This window comes from Typopeltis vanoorti, chromosome 7, assembly GCF_054136105.1.
Source record: "Typopeltis vanoorti isolate ZY-2024b chromosome 7, IOZ_Tvanoo_1.0, whole genome shotgun sequence".
NCBI lineage: Eukaryota > Metazoa > Arthropoda > Arachnida > Uropygi > Thelyphonidae > Typopeltis > Typopeltis vanoorti.
The window spans coordinates 54289545-54310603 of NC_143555.1; the positions used below are offsets into that span (position 1 = coordinate 54289545).

Here is a 21059-nt window from a genome sequence, read left to right on the forward strand (position 1 = left end):
TATTAATGTTAACTATTTATTCCTATATAGGTGGTAGGGAGGTTATTTGTTTTGATGGCTACAGAAGAGGCTTATATGGGTGGTGGATCCTCATGGTAAGAAAGGATAAGTTTCTTTTCTTTTCTTGTTTGTTTGTTTCCATCACTAAATCGAAGGATAAAAAAAGTTACTTCTTAAAAAGCTTTTACAAGCACAAAATTTAAGGAATGATAACATAAAGACCAATTTGGAAGAAGCCTATAAAATAAATCAATAAATCCTCTAATGCCTTTTATTTTCCAAAGGCAGAGATAGAGACTAATTTGTAATAAACATTCGCTGAAAAAAAGAATTCTGGACTTCCATACCTGAAATACTCCTGTTAAAATCTGGAACTACTGGCCTCTGAGATTTCTTTTTACGAACATTACTATAAAAAAACAAATTCTGCTAAAGTAACATAATAAAAATACACTTCATAAATTACATTCAGTATTAAGGTATTGTAACTAGAGCATAACAAACAAATACAAATATAATAAAAAAAATTCACTCTTTTTATAGCAGGTTATATGAAATTACATACTTATCTTTACATGATTACTGTAACTTTCATCATTTTTAATATTTAAATACTTTAAAAAAAATATATATATTTTTAAATGTGAATTCCAGTCAAGAAAATCTGTGAATATGTGGTTCTTTGGTTAGTTTTGGGGGTTAGATAATATGGATCCCCAGGTGTGCAGCCCAAACATTTGATTTTTTTCTTTTTTCTGCACCATTCAGGCTTTGAGATTCAGGGTTTCCAAAAAAGGTGAGGTGAAGATCTCATACTGAATGATGATAAACATCCATGTCACAGTGGGATTCAAATTTTACTCCTGGATAGCAGTGTTGATATGCCAACCAGGAGAGGACAGCAATGCATCCTTCTAAATTTTCTATTATTATATGGAATTAAAATAAATGATAAATAAAATCCTCTAATCTTTTATATTTCCCAAAGTGAACAGCAAAAATTCTTTAGTCCTAACTAATTGATTTTTGGGAATTGTTAGGCAGCTACTCTCCACTATTAGTCATTACCAGAAGTTAATTTCCTGACTATCAATAATTTCAAGACTGGACAAGAGTATATCAGACAGCTGCTACAATCTTGTATTCCTAAACTCTAACTGGTATATTACTGTCTCAAAACAGTGCGAGTCTGAATATATACAAAATAATAGATGATGAAGAGATCTGAAGTGCAGTGAAATAGTTCTACCTCTGGTCTCCAGAGAAGAGTTTTTGGATCATCTAACCTTCAGTCCACCCATGCCATGAGCTATGCTGTAGGTTCCCAACATGAGTTGTCACATAATAATAATGTCTGATGTAATTCTCAAGAGAAGACTCAACCTGTCTTAGATGGAAGAGAAGAATAAGATGTAATTCTGAAAACTTCATACATATTGCATGCTGGAAGAATCATCATCTTAAAATTCCTGATATGTATCCTACAGGATACTATGCACATGGTGGTAACACATGATTAGGTTTGCATTTGTCTATCTCTTCTGTCCAAGGACAGGTGGGGCTTCTCATGAGGAGGTGATTTGCCATTTTCTTCCATCTTATGCAAGATTTTGTGGCTTACAAAGTTTGTGTTTGTAACCATGTTAATAAAAGACTTCTTATAGATTGTGATCCTTTCATGTGTTCATCCAGCACCTAATTTACTAACTAGCGCTCTCTTCTCTTGATGGAGTCTATGTGACAATAATTCCAACTGTGAAAATCATTCTATTTATGGATATCAAACTATAAGTGATCGACTATTCTCAAGAGAGAGAGACATATCTCACCATACCTGAAATTCTCTTTTTCTACCTGTTTAATACTACCATCAAGCAACTTAAGATTGAAACCTTAGATTGGAATATTGGGCCACATTCCTTTTCTTCTAAATAAAAGTAGTGGGAAGATTTAGTAAGAACACAGAAGATAAACATCATAAATATAGCAAATTTTGGAGTCATACTCTAGAATATAACAAAGATCAGTTTTTAAGTTTTGTAGATCAGGAAAAATCATTTGATAAGGTGCCAAAAGAAAAGTTTAAAACATTACGATTATATATGATAAATGGGACCCTACATAGAGGAATATATAGTCAACACTCTAAGTTAGCAATTAGAAATGAAGAATGTATAGGGAAAAACAATGATGTATGCTATTCCCAGTGTTAATTATCTATATGGATTACATTATGAAGGAAAGTGACATGAAATCTTATATCAAAACTGGATACATTAAAAAGCATCTCTTTATGCCAGGGGTTCCCAACCTTTTTTGTTTCCTAGAGCACATTCTAAAATACCAGTAGGGCGATGGTCACCATCTATTTTTTCAAGGCACATTTTTTGAATTCTTTTGTTAAATGATACATACAAAGTTTACATTATAATCAAATGTTTTATTACTTAAAAGTTTAAATTATATAAAAATTTAAATATATATATATATATATATATATATATATATGTTTAGTGTGATCTTTGGCATTGCATTTCATTGGCCAGTGCTTCATAATTAGGAGAATATGATGATATTCCAGTTCTTAAACAATCATCAAGATGCTCATCAGTGAGTCGTGATCTATATTTTGATTTTATGATATTCATGGTTGAAAACAATGATTTGCAAAGGTATGTGGAACCGAAAAAACGATTTTATCTTGTACGCTGCTCTTTTTAAGAATGGCAACTTTTTTTTTTATCCACTAGATTCCAGAAGTTTTCATCTGTTATATGGGATTTTAGCGTAATGTCATTCTGAAGATCCAAAATTTCTAGCTCCAGTTCTTCAGCATTTACTTGAACAAGCTTTGCAATGCATGCAGCTACCATTATATTTACTTGGCAAGTAAAAGGATTGATAAAAAAGGAGATCATTGGCTCGATGATAGTAAATTCCTGAAATCTCTTTTCAAACTGTTCTTTAAGCACTTGAAGATGATTAACAAATGGTGACAAGTTAAATTCACTATCGCCTACTATGTTTTTCATATTTGGGAAATAAACGAGAGTTCCCATCTACAGATGTGATATCCACAAATCCAGTTTTGCTTTAAATGAGTTTACAGAGCCTATCATTTTAGCAACATGTCTATCTTTTCCTTGCAACTCCAAATTTAAAGAATTCAATTTTTCCATGATGTCTGTGAGAAAACATAAATCCAACAGCCAGCAAAAGTCATTTAGTTCGTCAAAATTTTCATTTTTGACGTGAAAATATTTTTTTATTTCTTCAATTAAGCTTAGAAATCTTGTAAGGACTTTACCTTTACTGAGCCAACGTACTTCAGTATGCAGGATAAGATCACGTTCTTTATCTTCAATGTCTTGCAATAGAGCCTTGAAAAGTTGGTGCTGCAAAGGGGCTGCTCGAATGGAGTTGATTATTTTTGTAACAATTTTCATAACATTTCCAAAGGGCAGTATTTTACTGTATAAAGCTTCCTGGTGGATAATACAGTGGTAGGACATAAAGTTTGGATACGAATGATCTTTCTTGCAGAGTGCAATAAATCCACTGATATTGGCAACCATTGCTGGTGCCTCATCAGTAGTTATCGCAGACAGCTTGTGGAAAAGGCATATCTATCGACTTGGCATATATTCTGAATGTATTATAAATATATTCATCCGTTGCTCGTCCTTTCATGGGTAATATTTTCAGTAGATCTTCTTTTACAGTGAAGTTACTAAATACCATTCTCACCATAATTGCTAACTGTGCTGTGTCTGATACATCTGTTGACTCGTCAAATTGTAAAGAGAACCAGTTACATATTTCCAAGTCACTTTTTAACTGAGTTTGGATGTCCATTGAAATTACATGTATTCTTCTTGTGACGGTGTTATTTGACAATTGTAAATCTTGTATTGCTGACATAATCTCACATTTGTTAGAAAATCCCTCAAATAAACAATCAGCACCAGTCAAAAATGCTTCTTTTAACAACTCGCCGTCTTGGAACGGTTTATTCTTCTTTGCGAGCATGTAAGAAATTTTTAAAGAAGCAATGGTGGCATTTTTAGATGTTACCACATGTCTAGTGAAAATCGACTGTTGGGTAGACAGGTTCGATTTTAGTTGATTTATTTTTTTCATTCTTATTTCGGATTTAAGTGGATAATTCGTATTAAAAGTGGCATGCATTGTTTGGAAGTGACGTTCAACATTATGTTTTTTTCGGAATTGCAACGCTACTGTTGCACAACAAACAAACACAATTATCTTTAAAATTAACGAAACAATATGTTTCCTCCCAGTCAGTGTTAAAATTATAGGTTCATTGTCTTTTACTTGATTCACTCATTTTAGGATTAAAAATCAAAATATTTCAAAAATTTAAGTAGAAGACACCGTTAAAATTATGCACATATAACTAGCAACAGATAATGAACAACTTCAAATGCGTGTCTACTTTACATTGTATGCGTTTAATATTTGTCATGTATCATTAATTCATGCGTCATATAGCATGCCATGAATTGTTGCGTGATGTGCATGTGATTATTTCAAACTATACGCCACACGGTTGAATAGCAGCGGGCACACACAAATTGGTCGGCGGGCGCCATGGTGCCCGCGGGCATAGGGGTTGGGAACCCCTGCTTTATGCAAATGATGCTAATATACTCATAAAGAAATTGTACAATTCTTCAGAATTCTTTAACTTGTTTAACTGCTGCAATAAATTTGACAACAAAATCAGCAATAAACTATAAATAAAAAAAACAAATAATCATAGTGGAAAAATTGCATCTATAGAACAAGTGAAAACATTTCAGCTATTGAGGCAAAAAGATGGAAATTATATATGGAAATAGAAAATAGGGTAAGCAAAGGTAATATAGTGAAGATTAACTGCTATAAATTTACATGGTACATTAAATTCACAGTATACAAGACAGTATTCAAACCAATATAAATCTAAAGGTCTGAGTCACATTAAAAATAAAACACAATCAGAGACTACAGACCACTGATACAAAATCCTAAGAGAAAACTGATGTGTGTTTGCAGGTAAGCATATAGCATCACAATGGAAGAGAATTCTTTCTTTTAAGGTTACACAGTGGTCAGCATTCATAGTGAAGAATTTATGGAGACACAACACATGTGTTAGAATGATTACTTTACTTTCTTAATGTTAAGTAAAGTAATTATTCTAACACGTGTGTTGTGTCTCCATAAATTCTTCACTATGAACGGAAGAGAATTAAGCATGACTGTATTAAAGAATATGTGAGTAGAGCTAATCTAAAGTCATATAGTCATTTAAAGAGAATGGGAGGAAAAAAAGTGTTAGCAAAATGGGTGTATGAAGCCAAGATAATAGGAAATGACCTGAGGATGGATCACCAAGATCTAGCTTGACTGATGCAGTTATTAATTGTCATAAGAATGAAATGTAAGATTTGACAGAACTATTGTAAACTTAATAATGTGTAGCATACTATCATAGTCTCAGGAAATAGTACTAATCAACATTCCTTAACTCTTAATATCAATCATAATATTATAAATTTAGTGCTTGGAATATGACACCAACTATTAAATCATGCAATTTATTTCTTTAAAATATTAATTTGAAGAATAAACCTAAGTTTTAACTTCTCAGAAACAAAGTGGAGGAATTGATAATCTTTTATTATAAATGTTTCACAGCATTAATACTGCTAAAATAGTTACAATTTTTGTATAAGGCTGATTAAATAACAGTTGGAATATTACTCAGCTAGAAAAGGATCCTCAATTAATTCAGCTGCAGTTGCTCTCTTATCTGGATCTGCTTCAAAGCACCTGAAAAAAAAAATATTAGATTTAAAATCTAAAAAAAAAAAAAAAAACAGTATAGTTTTGTTATGCTTTAAGAAATAGGAAAACAAAAATTTTATAATTAAAACAAGACGGCATACTGGATATCAATATACACCATGTTACACATATTTTTTATACACACCCTTCAGCCAATTAATATTAGAAACTCTTTATACCTTCTGGTGCATATAATCTGTAAAATAAAGTAATCACAATTTTGTGAATTATTTCAACAAACTATATTTTCAGATAGTCACTGCCAGCTATTTTAAGTTTTGTGGTGTGGAAGGTTATTTACACAAAATATTGAAAATAATGGATACAGTCAAAATGTGGATAACTGATTCTTGTTACTTCTCTTCAGAGAAGCCAGTTATCATTTAGTATGAATGCAAGTAACTACTACTACTACAAAAATTGTTTTAACATGTATTTCATTCAAAGAGAACCAGCTTTTGATTCCAAAAACCAATAATGTTGAAGAAAAAAAGTGAAACAAATGTAAAGCAAGATGTATATTTGATAAAAACAGACTTGATCTCCAAAACAAAAGTTTTGAGTTGCAAAAGGGCTGGCTGATGATAATGGGAAAAAAGTATATTATTATACTAAGACCCCATGGAGTCACAGACTCACCTGGGGGGGGGGGCTTTTGTCATACACATAGCACATCATACTATGCCTTAAAACACATTCAAATCCTCTGCAGACACCATGCTCTCAGGCAATACATTCCAATCATTCACAACTGTCCGTGCAAAAACTCCTGCTTCTCACTACCTTGCTCACATCCTCCTTATATAGCTTCCAGGGATGACCACTTGTTCTTTCCCCATTTTATGAAAAATCTCTCCAACGTTATCCCATAACAACCCCTTACCAACTTGTACATCTCCATTATATTACCCATCTTCCTGCTATCCACTAGACTCTGCAAATTGCATTGGCTCAACCTTTATTCATATTCAACATTCCAGAGATCAGAAACTACCTTAGTCAATCACCTCTGGACCCTTTCCAGCATCTATTCATCCTTTTGAAAACCAGATGACCAACTCTGTGCACATAGTCCATGTGGGCTAATCAAGGCCTACAATGGAACCAGAATTCCCTTGCTTCTACAAGTCAGTGTAATCAGCAATATGATTTGACAATTCTGAGAAATCAATTTATTCAGGAGAATATTTATGGAGATAAATGGAATTAATTATTTAGTGTAGAATGGGAATTCTCAAGATTAAATGCTACAGAAAATCTCTGGATTAACAATAGAGGGTACCACCAAAGACAACTTGATTGTGTAGCAACATATAGCTTTACAATAAACATCTGCACACTCAATGTCCCACTAAATGTACAGAGCTTACCCTTAATAATTTATATTTATAATCTTTATTAATAAGTAAACTTAATTAATCAGACTTAATTAATGCAATCATACATGAGAATGGTAATGATCAAAAATTATGAGGCAGTAACCTGAGTTGGATGAGTGTGAGAATGGAAATAATCAATGCAATGGTGAATAGAGTTTCTCAAGTTTAAAATATGAATGAGATAAGATGTAAGGATAGCTGTAGGTCTAAAGAGATATCGTAATTTATGTATATAAATGCCAGAAGCACTGACAATAAGGCAAGGAATTTTTAGCAAATGGTTACTTCAATTTGATCAAAAATTAGTGGCATTAGTGAGACTTGGAGAACATAAGAAAATATAGTAATAGGGGTAAAAATGTAAGGGGGGGGGGATGTACAATGGTGTATTTCCAAGGAGAATAGAGAACAATAAGAGGAAAAGGCAATGCTATTGATGACAGAAAAATTGCACCCAAGAATATCTGATACTCGACAGGAGTGTAAGGTTGAAGAAGGCAGATTATTTGAGGCTATCAGGCATGAGATAGAGGCCTACAGAGCAAAACTATACAGGCTGTTGCTATAGGCCAAGGTGTGTGTGTGGGGGGGAAATAGATGAGATGCATCAGCAGATAAGCACAATGAGTTCAGACTGAATAAATGTTATAAAAGAATGTATGATAATCCTATTATATGGGGTGGTGGTGGTGGTAGTGAAGGTTTTAGAAAAACTGGTAAGGATTCATAAATAGAAATGCATTGACAGAGAATCTATACTTTTGGAATGAACTGCATGGGTTCACTAAGGGAAAGTCATGTTTGAATAATTAGTTCAAAGTTTTTAATAATGTTACCAATGAGTTAGACAAGGGGAAAATTCCAAAAGTATCATGGGTACATCATGATACTTTTGGACTTTGGCATGGAAGGTTGTTGCATAAACTATTAGTTCAGATAACAGAAGAGCGCAATGACAGATATCAAAAAGTTTATATGGGGTGTATGAGTCTTCAAATTTAAAGTTACCAGTGGTGTACCCCAAGGATCAGGTTCATTATTCTTCAGTCTTTGGTTCATTATTATTCAATCTTTACATTAATGACACTGGGAAAGATTTGACAGAAGATATAGAGCTCTTTGTTGATGCTAGAACAGGCAGAGTAATCAGGAATATAAACATGTAGAATTTGCAGAATGATTTGAATAGACTGGCATTGTGGGTATGAGAAAGTAGATATCAGTTTTGTGTTATTAAATGTAAAGGTATGAACTTTGATATGAACAGATTTAATAGTGCATTATAGTAGCATGATTATCCAAAGAAAAATTTATCAGTAGGAAGTTGAAGCTCAGAGGTTATATAGCAAAGACTGAAAATGCAACTCACTAATAATCGCCACTGAAACAAACACTGAAATGTAAGGAGATAAGGATGTCATTTTGCCTCTTTACCAGGCCTTGACATGACCTTGCCTGGACCACTATGAAGAGATCTGATCTCCTGTTTTCTGAAGTGATGCATATGCAGGAGAGGGGATGCAAAGGAGAATGTTAAAGATGACTGGAATTATGGAATATAGATTATGAGAGCAAATTGAGCATTTGTTTACTGTAGAAACTAGCAAACAAGAAAAATGGGGGTGATGTGATAGGGACCTATAAACTTCTAAAAGGATTGTGCAGGATATCAGAAGATGGAATTTTTCATTTTATGGATGGTGGTGGGAGGATGAGAGGGAATCCAATAAAGTTGAGACTGAATGTAGTCAAGAAAGAGGTGAGACCTTGATTTTTCTTTCATAGAGGAGTACATGGAGCCTCTGTAGCTCAGTCGGTATAGACAAAGCCCTTTGGTCAGAAAGACCTGGGTTCGATTCCCGTCTATGATGTGAGGAACTTTTATCTGGTCTCTTTTGACCTAAAAGTGAGTTAACCAGTCTCATACAGAGGTGGAGATTTTTTTCTCCTGGTAACTCTGGTCTTTCATCCCTCAAAACAAGCAAACCAGTCCTGTGAATGCACATGGCTACAGTCATGAATATACTATAGCATGGAAGGCAACAGGAAACCACCTTGCTCATAATCATCTTCATCTTTCTAGTATGGTTGCATATAGTTATTCCCAGCAGCCGTATAGCTGAGGGAATAGGATAGGATAGAGCAGTACATGATTGGATGGCCTATGATTGAGTTCATGAGTGCAGGTAGCATGAATGAAAGAAAGGTATATATGACAGATGGTGTGGGTGATATGTGGCCTTCCTTGATGAGTCTATGACTCCATGGGTATCTCTCATAATAATAATAACAAGCAAAGTGATCAGCAGGCACATGAGCTGTAAAAAAAAGAATAGCCAAGAGGGGTGACCACAGCAAGTGAGAAAGGCAAAATCAGATTATCAAAAGAAATTAGCTGAGCAGATCATAAAAATCCCAAAGAATTCTTTTGATACATAGTGAGTAAAAGGAAGAATTATTATGGTATGATAACTTTAATAAATGCTGATGGCTCAGAGGTAAAAGAAGCAGAATAAATTGGATTACTGAGAGATCACTTTGCAAAAGATGTACTGTATCACTAGGTGGAAGAACTGAGATGCTTAGGATATTACAAAATATCAAATTGAATACAGATATAGAACTGGATGGGTTATTGATCCATGTGTTACAAGTATGTGCATGAGAACCTGCAACGTAACTAAGCTGTGAAGTCTCAGTTCTGGCAAGTTCCTAAGTGAGTTACATCCAGAAGTTCCAGGACAGGGGCAGTAAATCACAGATTGATCATTATTTCACAAACAGCAGTTAATATATAGAATGTTTTTTTTTTTTTTTTTTTTTTTTTTTTTTTTTTTTTTTTAAAGTAGAATGCAGGAATAGACAGCATTGGGGATAGAATGGCTTTGTGAAGATTTAGGTCCAGATTTAGAAATTTACTTTTTTTTTTTTTTAATGTGAAACAAACTCAATGTCACAAGAACTGAAAATGACAACCATCGATATAAGGAGTATTAATGGAAATGAAATCAAACTTGCAGAAAAACTAGAAAAAGCACTGAAACAAAAAAGGAAAAAACAGGTGAGAAAAAGTCAAAAAGTTACTAAATAATAAGTATAGGATGGTATATTCGAGTAATAATGATCAAGTAAAGGAAGGAGTAGCAATTTCATTCAACATGAAATGAAGATAAGTTTCTTAATTGGAAGGCAGTTTCAAGTATAGTTAGGTGGGCAAACTTCAAAATGGAGAAATGGACAATGGAACTTCACTGTGCCTATGGCCCAACAGAAAATTTTCCTAAGGAAGAAGTGAAGAAATTCTTTGATTCACTAGAGTAAGCAGCTGACATAAAGAAAATGGAAAAAGGAGTACTTCTGCGGGATCTAAACAGCAGAGTAGGAAGTGAATCACCACAGGCATATAGAAATGTGTTTGGAAAATTTGGAGAAAAAGGACAAGGCTAATAGTAATGGTAAGTATTTGCTGGATTTCTGCTCAGGATATGGATGGGTCATTACTAACACCATATTCCAACATAAAGATGTACACAAGTTCACGTGGAGAGAAGACAAGAAATAAGAAAACCTCATTGACTATTACTAATTATACGAAGAGCCAAAGGCTTCAATTCAGCGACATGAACTTATTTAAGTTAAGGGATATTACATCCCATATTGTTCCTCAGCCGAATAAGAAACTCAAAGAGTTTCATGCCGAATATAGAAACTATATAAAGTTCAGCGATTCCAAGCATAACCAAATACCTGGATAGTGCAAACTGAGGCCACTCATAGTAAGGATGGAGCAAGTTCCGATCACTATTCTTGGTATTTACCCATAATGTGAACTTAGGATATTACATGGCTGGATAAGGCACTAGCATTTGGTCTTTTATAGGAGATGTCTCTTTTATGCTCCTCCATGCGAAGTTCAACAGATTTATTAGTTTGACCGTAATAAGGAACATTTCAGTCATACCATAGTTTATATACACCAGGACAATTTGGATTATGATGCTTAGGTTTAGGATGGCTTATAAGAGATCTGATTTTTGGAAGAGTGGTGAATAATGTCCTGATGTTGTACTTTTGAAGGACTTTTGCCAATTTTTGGGAGACCGAACTGATGTATGGGATTGAGATGTTACCTTTAAAATTGGTAGTTTTTGTATTGTGGTGCCTAGGAGGATCTATAAGAAATTTCTTAATTGTTCTTTTATGATATCCATTTTGTTCAAAAATATGTGAGAGGTGATTAATTTCTTTTTGAAGCGCATCTGGGTCGTTTAAAATAGAGCGAGCTCTGTGTTCCAAAGTGGAAATAGTTCAGAGTTTCTGTGGTTGAAAATGATGAGAAAGACTGTGAAGATATCCATTAGTATGCGTTGGTTTTCTGTAGATTCTAAATTTTCCAGAACAGCGTGAAAGTTTTATATCCAGGAAAGGAAGGGAGTTATCATGTTCTAATTCTGCCGTAAATTTTATATTTGGATGCTGGTTATTTAGATGATGAAGAAAATTGGTGACAGGGCTTTCACCATGACTCCACATAATAAAAACGTCATCTACATAATGTTTCCAAACTTTTGGTTTAAATGAAGAGGAAGATATAGCTCTTGTTTCAAAGTCTTCTAGGAAAATATTCGCCAGAATGGGGGATAAAGGGTTCCCCATCGCCAAGCCCTGGTTCTGTTTATAGATTGTATCTTGATATCTGAAGTAGCCAGATTGAACTCAATGCTTTAATAGAGCAAACATTTTTTTGGATAATTTATCCTTAAACATGTTCGCTGCCAGCTACGAGTATACTTGTAGTTGTTATATGAGCCACACAAGCCAGCTACGAGTATACTTGTATGACGCTTACCGCCAGCAACAAGATTACACGTACTGACCTTGAAGAAGTGAAAATGCTTTGCTTGTGAAGCCAGCAGCAAAACTGTGTATACTCGTAGAAGGCATATGCTCCGCACAAGCCAACTACGGGTATATTCGTATGTCGATTACTGCCGGCAACGAGATTACCCATACTGACCTTGAAGAAGTGAAATTGCTTGGCGTATGGGAACAAACTATGCCGAAGTAGCGTGGCAGCGAACGTGTTAATAATGAAATAATATCTAAACTGGCTATAATATCATCCTTGTTGATGGATAAATCTTTAATACTAGATATACAAAATCTAAGGTGTTGTTGATGAACGATGAAGACTTGTTAGAAAAAGACTTGAAATCTATTTTAAACGATCCAGATGAGCTTCAAAAAGAAATTAATCACCTCTCACATATTTTTGAACAAAATGGATATCATAAAAGAATAATTAAGAAATTTCTTATAGATCCTCCTAGGCACCATAATACAGAAACTACCAATTTTAAAGGTAACATCTCAATCCCATACATCAGTTCGGTCTCCCAAAAATTGGCAAAAGTCCTTCAAAAGTACAACATCAGGACGTTATTCACCACTCTTCCAAAAATCAGATCTCTTATAAGCCATCCTAAACCTAAGCATCATAATCTAAAATGTCCTGGCGTATATAAACTATGGTGTGACTGTAATGTTCCTTATTATGGTCAAACTAATAAATCTGTTGAACATCGCGTGGAGGAGCATAAAAGAGACATCTCCTATAAGAGATCAAATGCTAGTGCCTTATCCAGCCATGTTCTCTTCTCTAACAATTCTCATGATAATTTTCAAGGTCACTCAATTTCCTAGGATATATCTGAAAACATTTTCGTTGCAAGGATGAATTTGAAAGAAAGATAGTGGAATCCAGGGAGATCGTCCTTAATCCTGAGCATTTGAACAGTAATTTGAGCTATAACATCCCTGAGAGCCATACTGCTGTTGTTCAATACTGGCGTTCTCGAGAGTCTACTAACACGCATACAATAAACAATGGCAAGTAAATAGAACAACTGGAATTTTAATACAACGTTTTTTATTTTTAATTATCTAACACAATTAACCTGTCCTTCTCAGTTTTCTTAATATCTTCAGTCTTTTGTTATTGTTTCTTCTACCTATAAAGATACCCGATGAAGGCCATAATAAGCCAAAACTAGCTGTATCATTAGTTTTCTAACTTATTCTCGGTTTGTTAGTCATTAAATATATTTTTAAATATTTAAAAAAAAAAAAAAAATCAGCTAACGCCTTTTTATTCCCGTATACGGGAGTAGGCGAGGCCATTTAGCCCTATCTAACTTTTGGAGACTGAGTGGGCAGTTCAATCTCCACTGGTGCCAATCAGAGATAGATGGCCCAAGGCTATCACTAACTATTTCGTCCCTAACCCTAACACAATATATTTAATGTCTGAAATAATCTGTGTTCTATGGTCGATTTTCTTGAGTTTACGGGACGAAAAACCTGAGTTTCCGGGAGGAAAAACCCACTTGCCCGTGACAGAGATCGACTAACTCGGGAACCGGTCGAAAAAAGGCTTAGAAAAATTTCCTCTAGTCGCCGACTAGACTCAAAACCAAGTCTTCCTTTGTGCGGGCAAGCGCCGTGGTGTGCAAACGCCACATCCACTGAGCTACACAGGCTCTTAAATATAATACTAAAAATTTTTAAATATATATATATACACATGGTGGGATGGTCTGAATATACTGAATAAGGACTCGTGGACCAACAGGGCCACAAGGGGCAATCATCTTGATTGTAAGGGAAGTGGCACTCCCATGGTCCCATAGCTGGATCTATCCTCTTCTTCTTCTTCTATTTTGAGGAAGATCCACTCACTTTAATCTTTCCTATAAGGCCTTATCACCCAACTCTTCTTATTTTATGACTTATGCTATTAGAGTACTCGAGGGCCGTGGGGTCTTTCCATTTCTGGCCTTATGACCATGTCCCCCTCTATAAATCTTTACTATAATTCTACTCTATTCTACTATAATCAATTCTTTCCCCTTCAATATACCTTATTCCTCCTATGGGTTTAAATTTGGAAGAAGGCTAGTTCAGAAGCCTCAAGGTAGCAGCCCTACCACTGAACTACCCATCGTCAGGCTAGTCACCTGACATGGAGAACATAATTCTACTTTTAAGCTAACAGAAAAAGGTAATCAGAATAAATCTATGGAAAACGACCTTGGAATGAAAAAGGTAAAAACGAAAATGGAAACGACAAAATATAATACATATAGGAAACTGGAATGTAAGAGGAATGGAATAGCATATAAAGAAATAGAATTAGACCAAATATTAAATGAAAGAAATTTTAAAATAGCAGTAATCACTGAGACAAAAAAGAAATTAAAATGAACCATGAGAACTGAAAATTTGAATGTGATATACAGTGGAGTTGTATATAAAGCAGGAGTCATTATTTGGATTCATAACTCCCTTTCAAAATAGTTAAAACATTATAAATTATGGAATGAAAGAATAATAGAAACCAGAATAAAAATAGACAGAGGTTATTTAATAATAATTGGTTTATATTCTCCGGAAGAAGGAAGAGAACAGGATAATATTGAATTTTATAATCAGCTACAAAATATATATCATAAAATAAATAAAAATGATAATGTAATTTTATCAGGAAACATAAATGCAGGAATTGGAAACATGAAAAATTAATAATAATATATGAATATATGGAGAACATACTCTAAACAGGAATGATAAAAAATGGATTGACTTTGTAGTTTATAATAACCTAAAAATAATGAATTCTTTCTATAAACACAAAGACATACATAAATATACTTGGGCAGCAAGAGGATGCAAATCAATATTAGATTATTTTATCTTAAATGAAAAGGCATCAAAGTTTTTGTTAGATGTTAGAATTCACAGAGGATATGAAATAAGTAGTTCCACTTCCTCGTTAAAATAAAATTAAGATTACCACCTAAATGGCTACAAGTAACAAGAACAGAAAGAAAATTTAAAACATTTGTTTATAAAACTAGATTATCCAATGACAGAAATATACAATGCCTATATGAACAAAGAATTAACCAATATTTAGTTAAAATAAAACAAAGAAATAGAATGGCTTAATATAAAAACAATACTAAATGGAGCCGCAAATGAAAGACCAAAAAATTCAATAAAAGGAAAAAACTAAAGACATGGGATGATACAAACAAATAAATAATCAAAATAAAACAATAAGCCTATCATAAATGGTTAAGCAATAAAAGATTAGAAGATGAAATAGAATATAAAAGAATAAGAGCCATAGCTAAAAGAGAAGTTAGAAAAAGATAGAGAATCATGGAACAAATTTGTTTCTAATTTAGAGCATGATTTTTATAAAATAAGACCCAATGTATATAAGATTTTGAAACACTTAAATTCAGATACTAAAGAAAACATAAAATTAAACACCCAATTGAAATTAGAAGAATTTCTTAATTTCTACACAGAATTGTGGACAGATAAATATTTAAAAAAAGACAACTGGCAAACATTTAATGAAAATGAAAAGGAAATAACTAAAGAAGAATTAGAAATCAGCCTGAAAGAAATAAGAAATGGAAATTCACCTGGAGAAGATAAGCTAGGTTCAGAACTATATAAATATGCAGGAACAAGATTCAAAGAAAGACTCCTATTATTTTTAAATAAAATCTATTCAACTGCTAACCCCCAATAGAATGGAAAAAAGCAATTGTGATTCCTATCTTTAAAAAAGGTAGTAGAGATGACCCTAAAAACTGTAGAGCTATAAGTATACTAAATTCCTGTCACAAAATAGCAAACTAATGAAATATTCTGAAAACTTTATTTCAGAAGTACAGAATGGATTTAGAAAAGGACGAACATGCATAGACCCGGCCTTTTGCCTAAAATTAATAACAGAGAAAAGAAGAGAATACAATTTAGAAACACATATTGCATTTATTGACTTTGAAAAAGCATTTGACAAAGTTAAAAGAAACATGTTATTTAATACATTAAAAGAAAGACAAATAGCAAATAATATCCTAAAAGATATCACAAGTATATATGAAAATAATCAAATACAAATAAGATTAAATTACGAGTATCATATACGAGAGAGATAAACCATGGGGTCTGACAGGGATGTCCCCTCTCAGCAACTCTTTTTAATGTTTACTTAAATCAAATAATAATAAAATGGAATAAAAATATACATTAAGGAATTAAACTTTCTCCTACAGTGAACTTAAACACCCTCCTTTTTGCCGACGACCAAATAATAATTACAAATTCTGAAGATAACTTACAGAAAGCCATTTTAGATCTAAATGAGATAGCCAAAGATTATAGTATGATAATATCAACAGAAAAATCCAAAACTATGGACTTTAAAGGACAAGATCCAGCAAGAACTAAAATAGTAATAGATAACAAGATCTTAGAACAGGTGAATTCATTTAACTACCTAGGATGTATGATCACATATGAAAATGAAAAAGATATAAACGTAAAAATTGCAAAATATTTAAAAATAACAGGTGTAATTAACTCTATATTTAAACCAAACCTAGTTCAAAAACAAACCAGACTAAAAGTATACAATACATTAGCCCTACCAGTCTTAATGTATGGAAAGGAAATCTGGACAATAAAACAAAAAAACAAACAAAGATTAATAACAGCAGAAATGAAGTTTATTAGAAAACTGCAAAGTATACCCTATTTGATCACAAAAGAAACGAAGAAATTATGAAAGAATTAAACCAAGAACCAATAATAGAAAAAATTAAAAACATATAAACATAAATGGATGGAATATGTTCAAAGAATGAAAACAGAAAGATTACCAAAACAAGCCATTAGGGAAAAGAAAACCAGGACGTCCTCTTAAAAGATTCAATGATGACTTCTAAGGCCGGAACAGGCCACGCTAGGCCTAGATCCTTGATATGCATGATGATGATGAGGTTTTATTATTAGTAGTAGCAGAGCTCCATCACACACACACACACACACACACACACACACACGACTTGAATGAATTCATTGTCTCTACATTCATCACACTTCCAATGCATTCCAACCACCCACAACTCTCCATGCAAAAAAATCTATTCTTCACTCCCTTGCTCACACACAAACTCTGTATACAGCTTCCAAGGATGGCCTCTTCATCTTCCCCAGTCTCCACCCATTCTATGAAAAATCTGATCCATATTAATCCAATATTAATAACCCATAACCAACTTATATGTCTCAATCAATCCCCCCCCCTCCCCCACACACCCTTCTATTCACTAGACTGCAATTTGCATTCCCTCAATCTGCCTTCATACTCTATATTCCAGAGACCAGAAACTTCTTTAGTCAATTGTTTCTGAATTCATTCAAACATCTCTTCATCCTTTTGAAAACCTGGTGCTCAATTTGTGCAAAGTAACCCACATGTGGTCTGATCAAAGCCTTCTACAAAGGAATTATAACATCCTTACTCTGACATGTTAGTGTTCTCTGCATCATTCCCATAATACACCATGCTATCCTCACAATTTTAAGATGTCCTAGAAATTTCAGGTACTTATCTACCAACACCCCAAAATCCACCTCCTCTAAGATATCCCCCAACAATCTTAACTCTGCATCCCCTCTGTGCTTTCCAAACTTAAAAACCTTGCACTCTGCTATGCTGAACTGGTAGCAGTGGCGTAGCTGTTGGGGGGGGGGGGGGGGTGCAGTCCGCCCTGGAACGGCACTTTGAACCTTTTTGAACTTTTGCAGTTAATTCTAAAACACAGTCTCAAGAATTCAGTTCCAAATATTGTAATGCTACTGCAAATTTTCCTCACAATTGTTGTAAGTGTTGCTAGTTGTGAGAGGAGTTTTTCTAAATAAAATTTGATTAAAAATTACCTACATTACTATGAAATAGACTTCGCCAATGTCATCGACGATTTTGCTAACAGAAAAGCAACAAAAATAACATTTTAGAATGTTGAAATTAAAGTTTTACTTCAAAAATAAATATAGTGTTTTAATTTATTTCCCTATATGTCATTTTGACTTTTTGTAGTATTTTTGATGGAATTGAGGTGGCAAACTCAGGGACCCGCCCCAGGCGGCAACAGCTCTAGCTATGCCACTGACTGGTAGCCCCATTCATTTATCCATTCAGAAAGTCTCTTCATAGTTCTTCCAACTTTGCATCATCTGCAATGAACTGTATATTATCATTCAAACCTTCCCAGTATCATTTACATACAAATAGACCCAAAACAGATCACTGAAGCACACTATTGGTGACCTTCCTCCTCTGGGATAGCGCTTCTCTAACACACTTCTGATACCTATCAGACAGATAATTTCCAATTCAATGCACTAATCTACTATCTATCCCCATCTGTTCCAGATAATTACCAGACTGTCATGTGGCAATCTATCCAAGGCTTTGGCAAAATCTAAATATACCACCATGCTTGCTTTCTCCTTTATCCAATGGACTTGTTTCCTTGTTATAGTAAGTAAATAACACGACCTTCATCTAGCAAACCCATGTTGTCCATCAAATAAAATGGTGCCATCAATCCAATTCTAAATCCTAGTTCTCACTAGCCTCCTCTAATGCCTTTACCATAACTCCAGACAAACAGATTGGTCTGTACGACTAAGTGAACCCTTAGTCTTATCACCCCCACTCCCCTGCCCCCTTTATGTAGTGGAACAATTTTGCCCTTTTTCTTCTCCTTTGGAACTTGGACAAGTCTAAGACTGAAAGAATCAAAGAGGTAAGTTAAACCTTCTGTTAACTCCCTGGAACATTCCCTTAAAATATGCAGTGATGTACTATCAAGTCCTATAGCTTTACTGATATCAAGTTTATTCAATTCCTCGTATACCTCCTGCTCACTCACCATCAGTGGCTCCTCCTCCCTTCGCACTGCTCTCAACATCTCTACTCTATTTTCCTCAGTGGTTATCATTCTACCATTCTCTCTAACTAGTATCATCTTTTCATAATCATTCTTTCTTCTACTAGCCATGCATCGAAAAAAATCTTTAGGTTTCCATATTATTCATACTGCACTTTTGCTACCCTTACCATGAGAGTTACCTCTCTTGCTTGCACTTTGTGCTTCTCATGCAACTAACTATCACCACTACTCATCTTATGTTGCTGGAAGTTTATTTTTCACTTGGTTAGACTATAATAAATTTAGTTTAATCCTTTATCAAAGTGTAAGCAAACAAAGTCTGTGCCTGAAAATATCTTCAGGCCTGACATAAGGTAGTGCAACACCAGGCAACTCCGAGCAAAGGTGGACCAAGCTCTCAGCACTCCTTGTCTCAGTATCTCCCATAATGCAAAACACATCTCCTTGCAGATATGTATACTGCTATGCATTAAGGAAAAGGCCACTACCCAGACTGGTTTCAACCTTTATTGAGGTCTGGTCAGTGGGAGGCAGACCCAAACGTGGAGATACTAAGGCAGAAGCAATAGGAGAGGCAGTTGCACTACCTGGTGTTGCACTACCTTACCTCAGTCTTGAAGATATTTTCAGGCGCAAACTTTGTTTGCTTACACTTGGATAAAGGATTAAACTAAATTTATTATAGTCTAACCAAGTGAAAAATAAACTTCCAACATCTTTCTCTAAATATAGAGTAATTCAATAATAAGGTGGTACACCTGTTGGCAACTCCTATAGGTAAATATGACCTCTCCTATTGCTTCTGCCTTCGTATCTCCATGTTTGGGTCTGCCTCCCACTGACCAGACCTCAATAAAGGTTGAAACCGGTCTGGGTAGTGACCGTTCCCTTAATGCATAGCAGTATACATATCTGCAACGCGATGTGCTTTGCATTATGGGAGATACTGAGACAAGGAGTGATGAGAGCTTGGTCCACCTTTGCTCGGAGTTGCCTGGCGTTGCACTTCCTTACCTCAGTCCTGAAGATATTTTCAGACGCAAACTTTGTTTGCTTACACTTGGATAAAGGATTACACTAAATCTTATGCTGCCTCCACAAGGCCTTCTTCTTCCAAATTGCATGCTTCATCTCTTCATTCATCCATCCATTTCACACCCACCTTATTTGCCCTCTTGACCTTTGGAATGTATTCAGACATCCCTGCCAGACAGTTAATGAATGGTTCCCCAATCAGCACTGATTTTATTTTATCCCAATTCTTCATTCAATGATATAGCTGCAAGCTGTCTCCTGAGCTGCTCATAATCACCAGTTTTATAGTCCTTATGACTATAAGGTAGATGGTGGCTAGTTCTTATCACTAGCCACCACCCAAGTTATCATCCATGATCATGCTCACCAACTGGAGGGAGATTCAATACCTCATTTACAATAACATCCTCTGATAAGATAATCAAATCTAAGACCCTTGATCTATGTACAGCCTAAGGTAGTTGTCCCTCAAAAACAAGAAATTCATTCTTTCTTCTCCCAAATGCTGTCTCTTCATAATGATCACCCTTTTCTTAGTGGCTAGACTGATTTGCCTATATATTTCCTTCTCACTTTCCTCGATTACCATGTCTATAACAACAATCAACTAGACATTTCATTCTGTTCACCTCCCCGTGACTGCTTCAAAACCACTGCCACTCTTTTCATCTCCACCTTATTTGGAGATAACTCCTCTGCTACCATCAACAGCACCCGCTCCCCTTTCTATCTTCATGAAAAACATCACATCCATTCATCTATATTCCTGTCAGAATGTCATACTCATTTAACAATGTTTCACTTATTCCCACAATTTTTGGGAGAATATACTCTATCAATACTATAATTTCATTTCCTTTATGTCCAATACTTCTGGCATTTGTAAACATACACACTAGCTTATTTCTGGTTCTATAACAAGCATTCCCAACTCCATTCCTCAAATGTGATTCTTCCAAACTCATCCCCC

At 34.5% G+C, this 21059-nt stretch overlaps 1 protein-coding gene across 6 annotated transcripts in view; it reads right to left on the bottom strand.

The window, feature by feature from the left end:
- Positions 1-21059, bottom strand: part of Ask1 (apoptotic signal-regulating kinase 1) — a 937451-nt gene that overhangs the window by 349758 nt on the left and 566634 nt on the right. For all 6 annotated transcript variants that reach the window (XM_090395264.1, XM_090395267.1, XM_090395262.1 and 3 more), the window contains exons 23-24: positions 5770-5838; positions 348-409 (exon numbers count right to left, since the gene is read on the bottom strand). In XM_090395264.1, coding sequence (XP_090251390.1) covers positions 348-409; positions 5770-5838 — 131 coding nt within the window. The remainder of the gene's footprint in view (positions 1-347; positions 410-5769; positions 5839-21059) is intronic.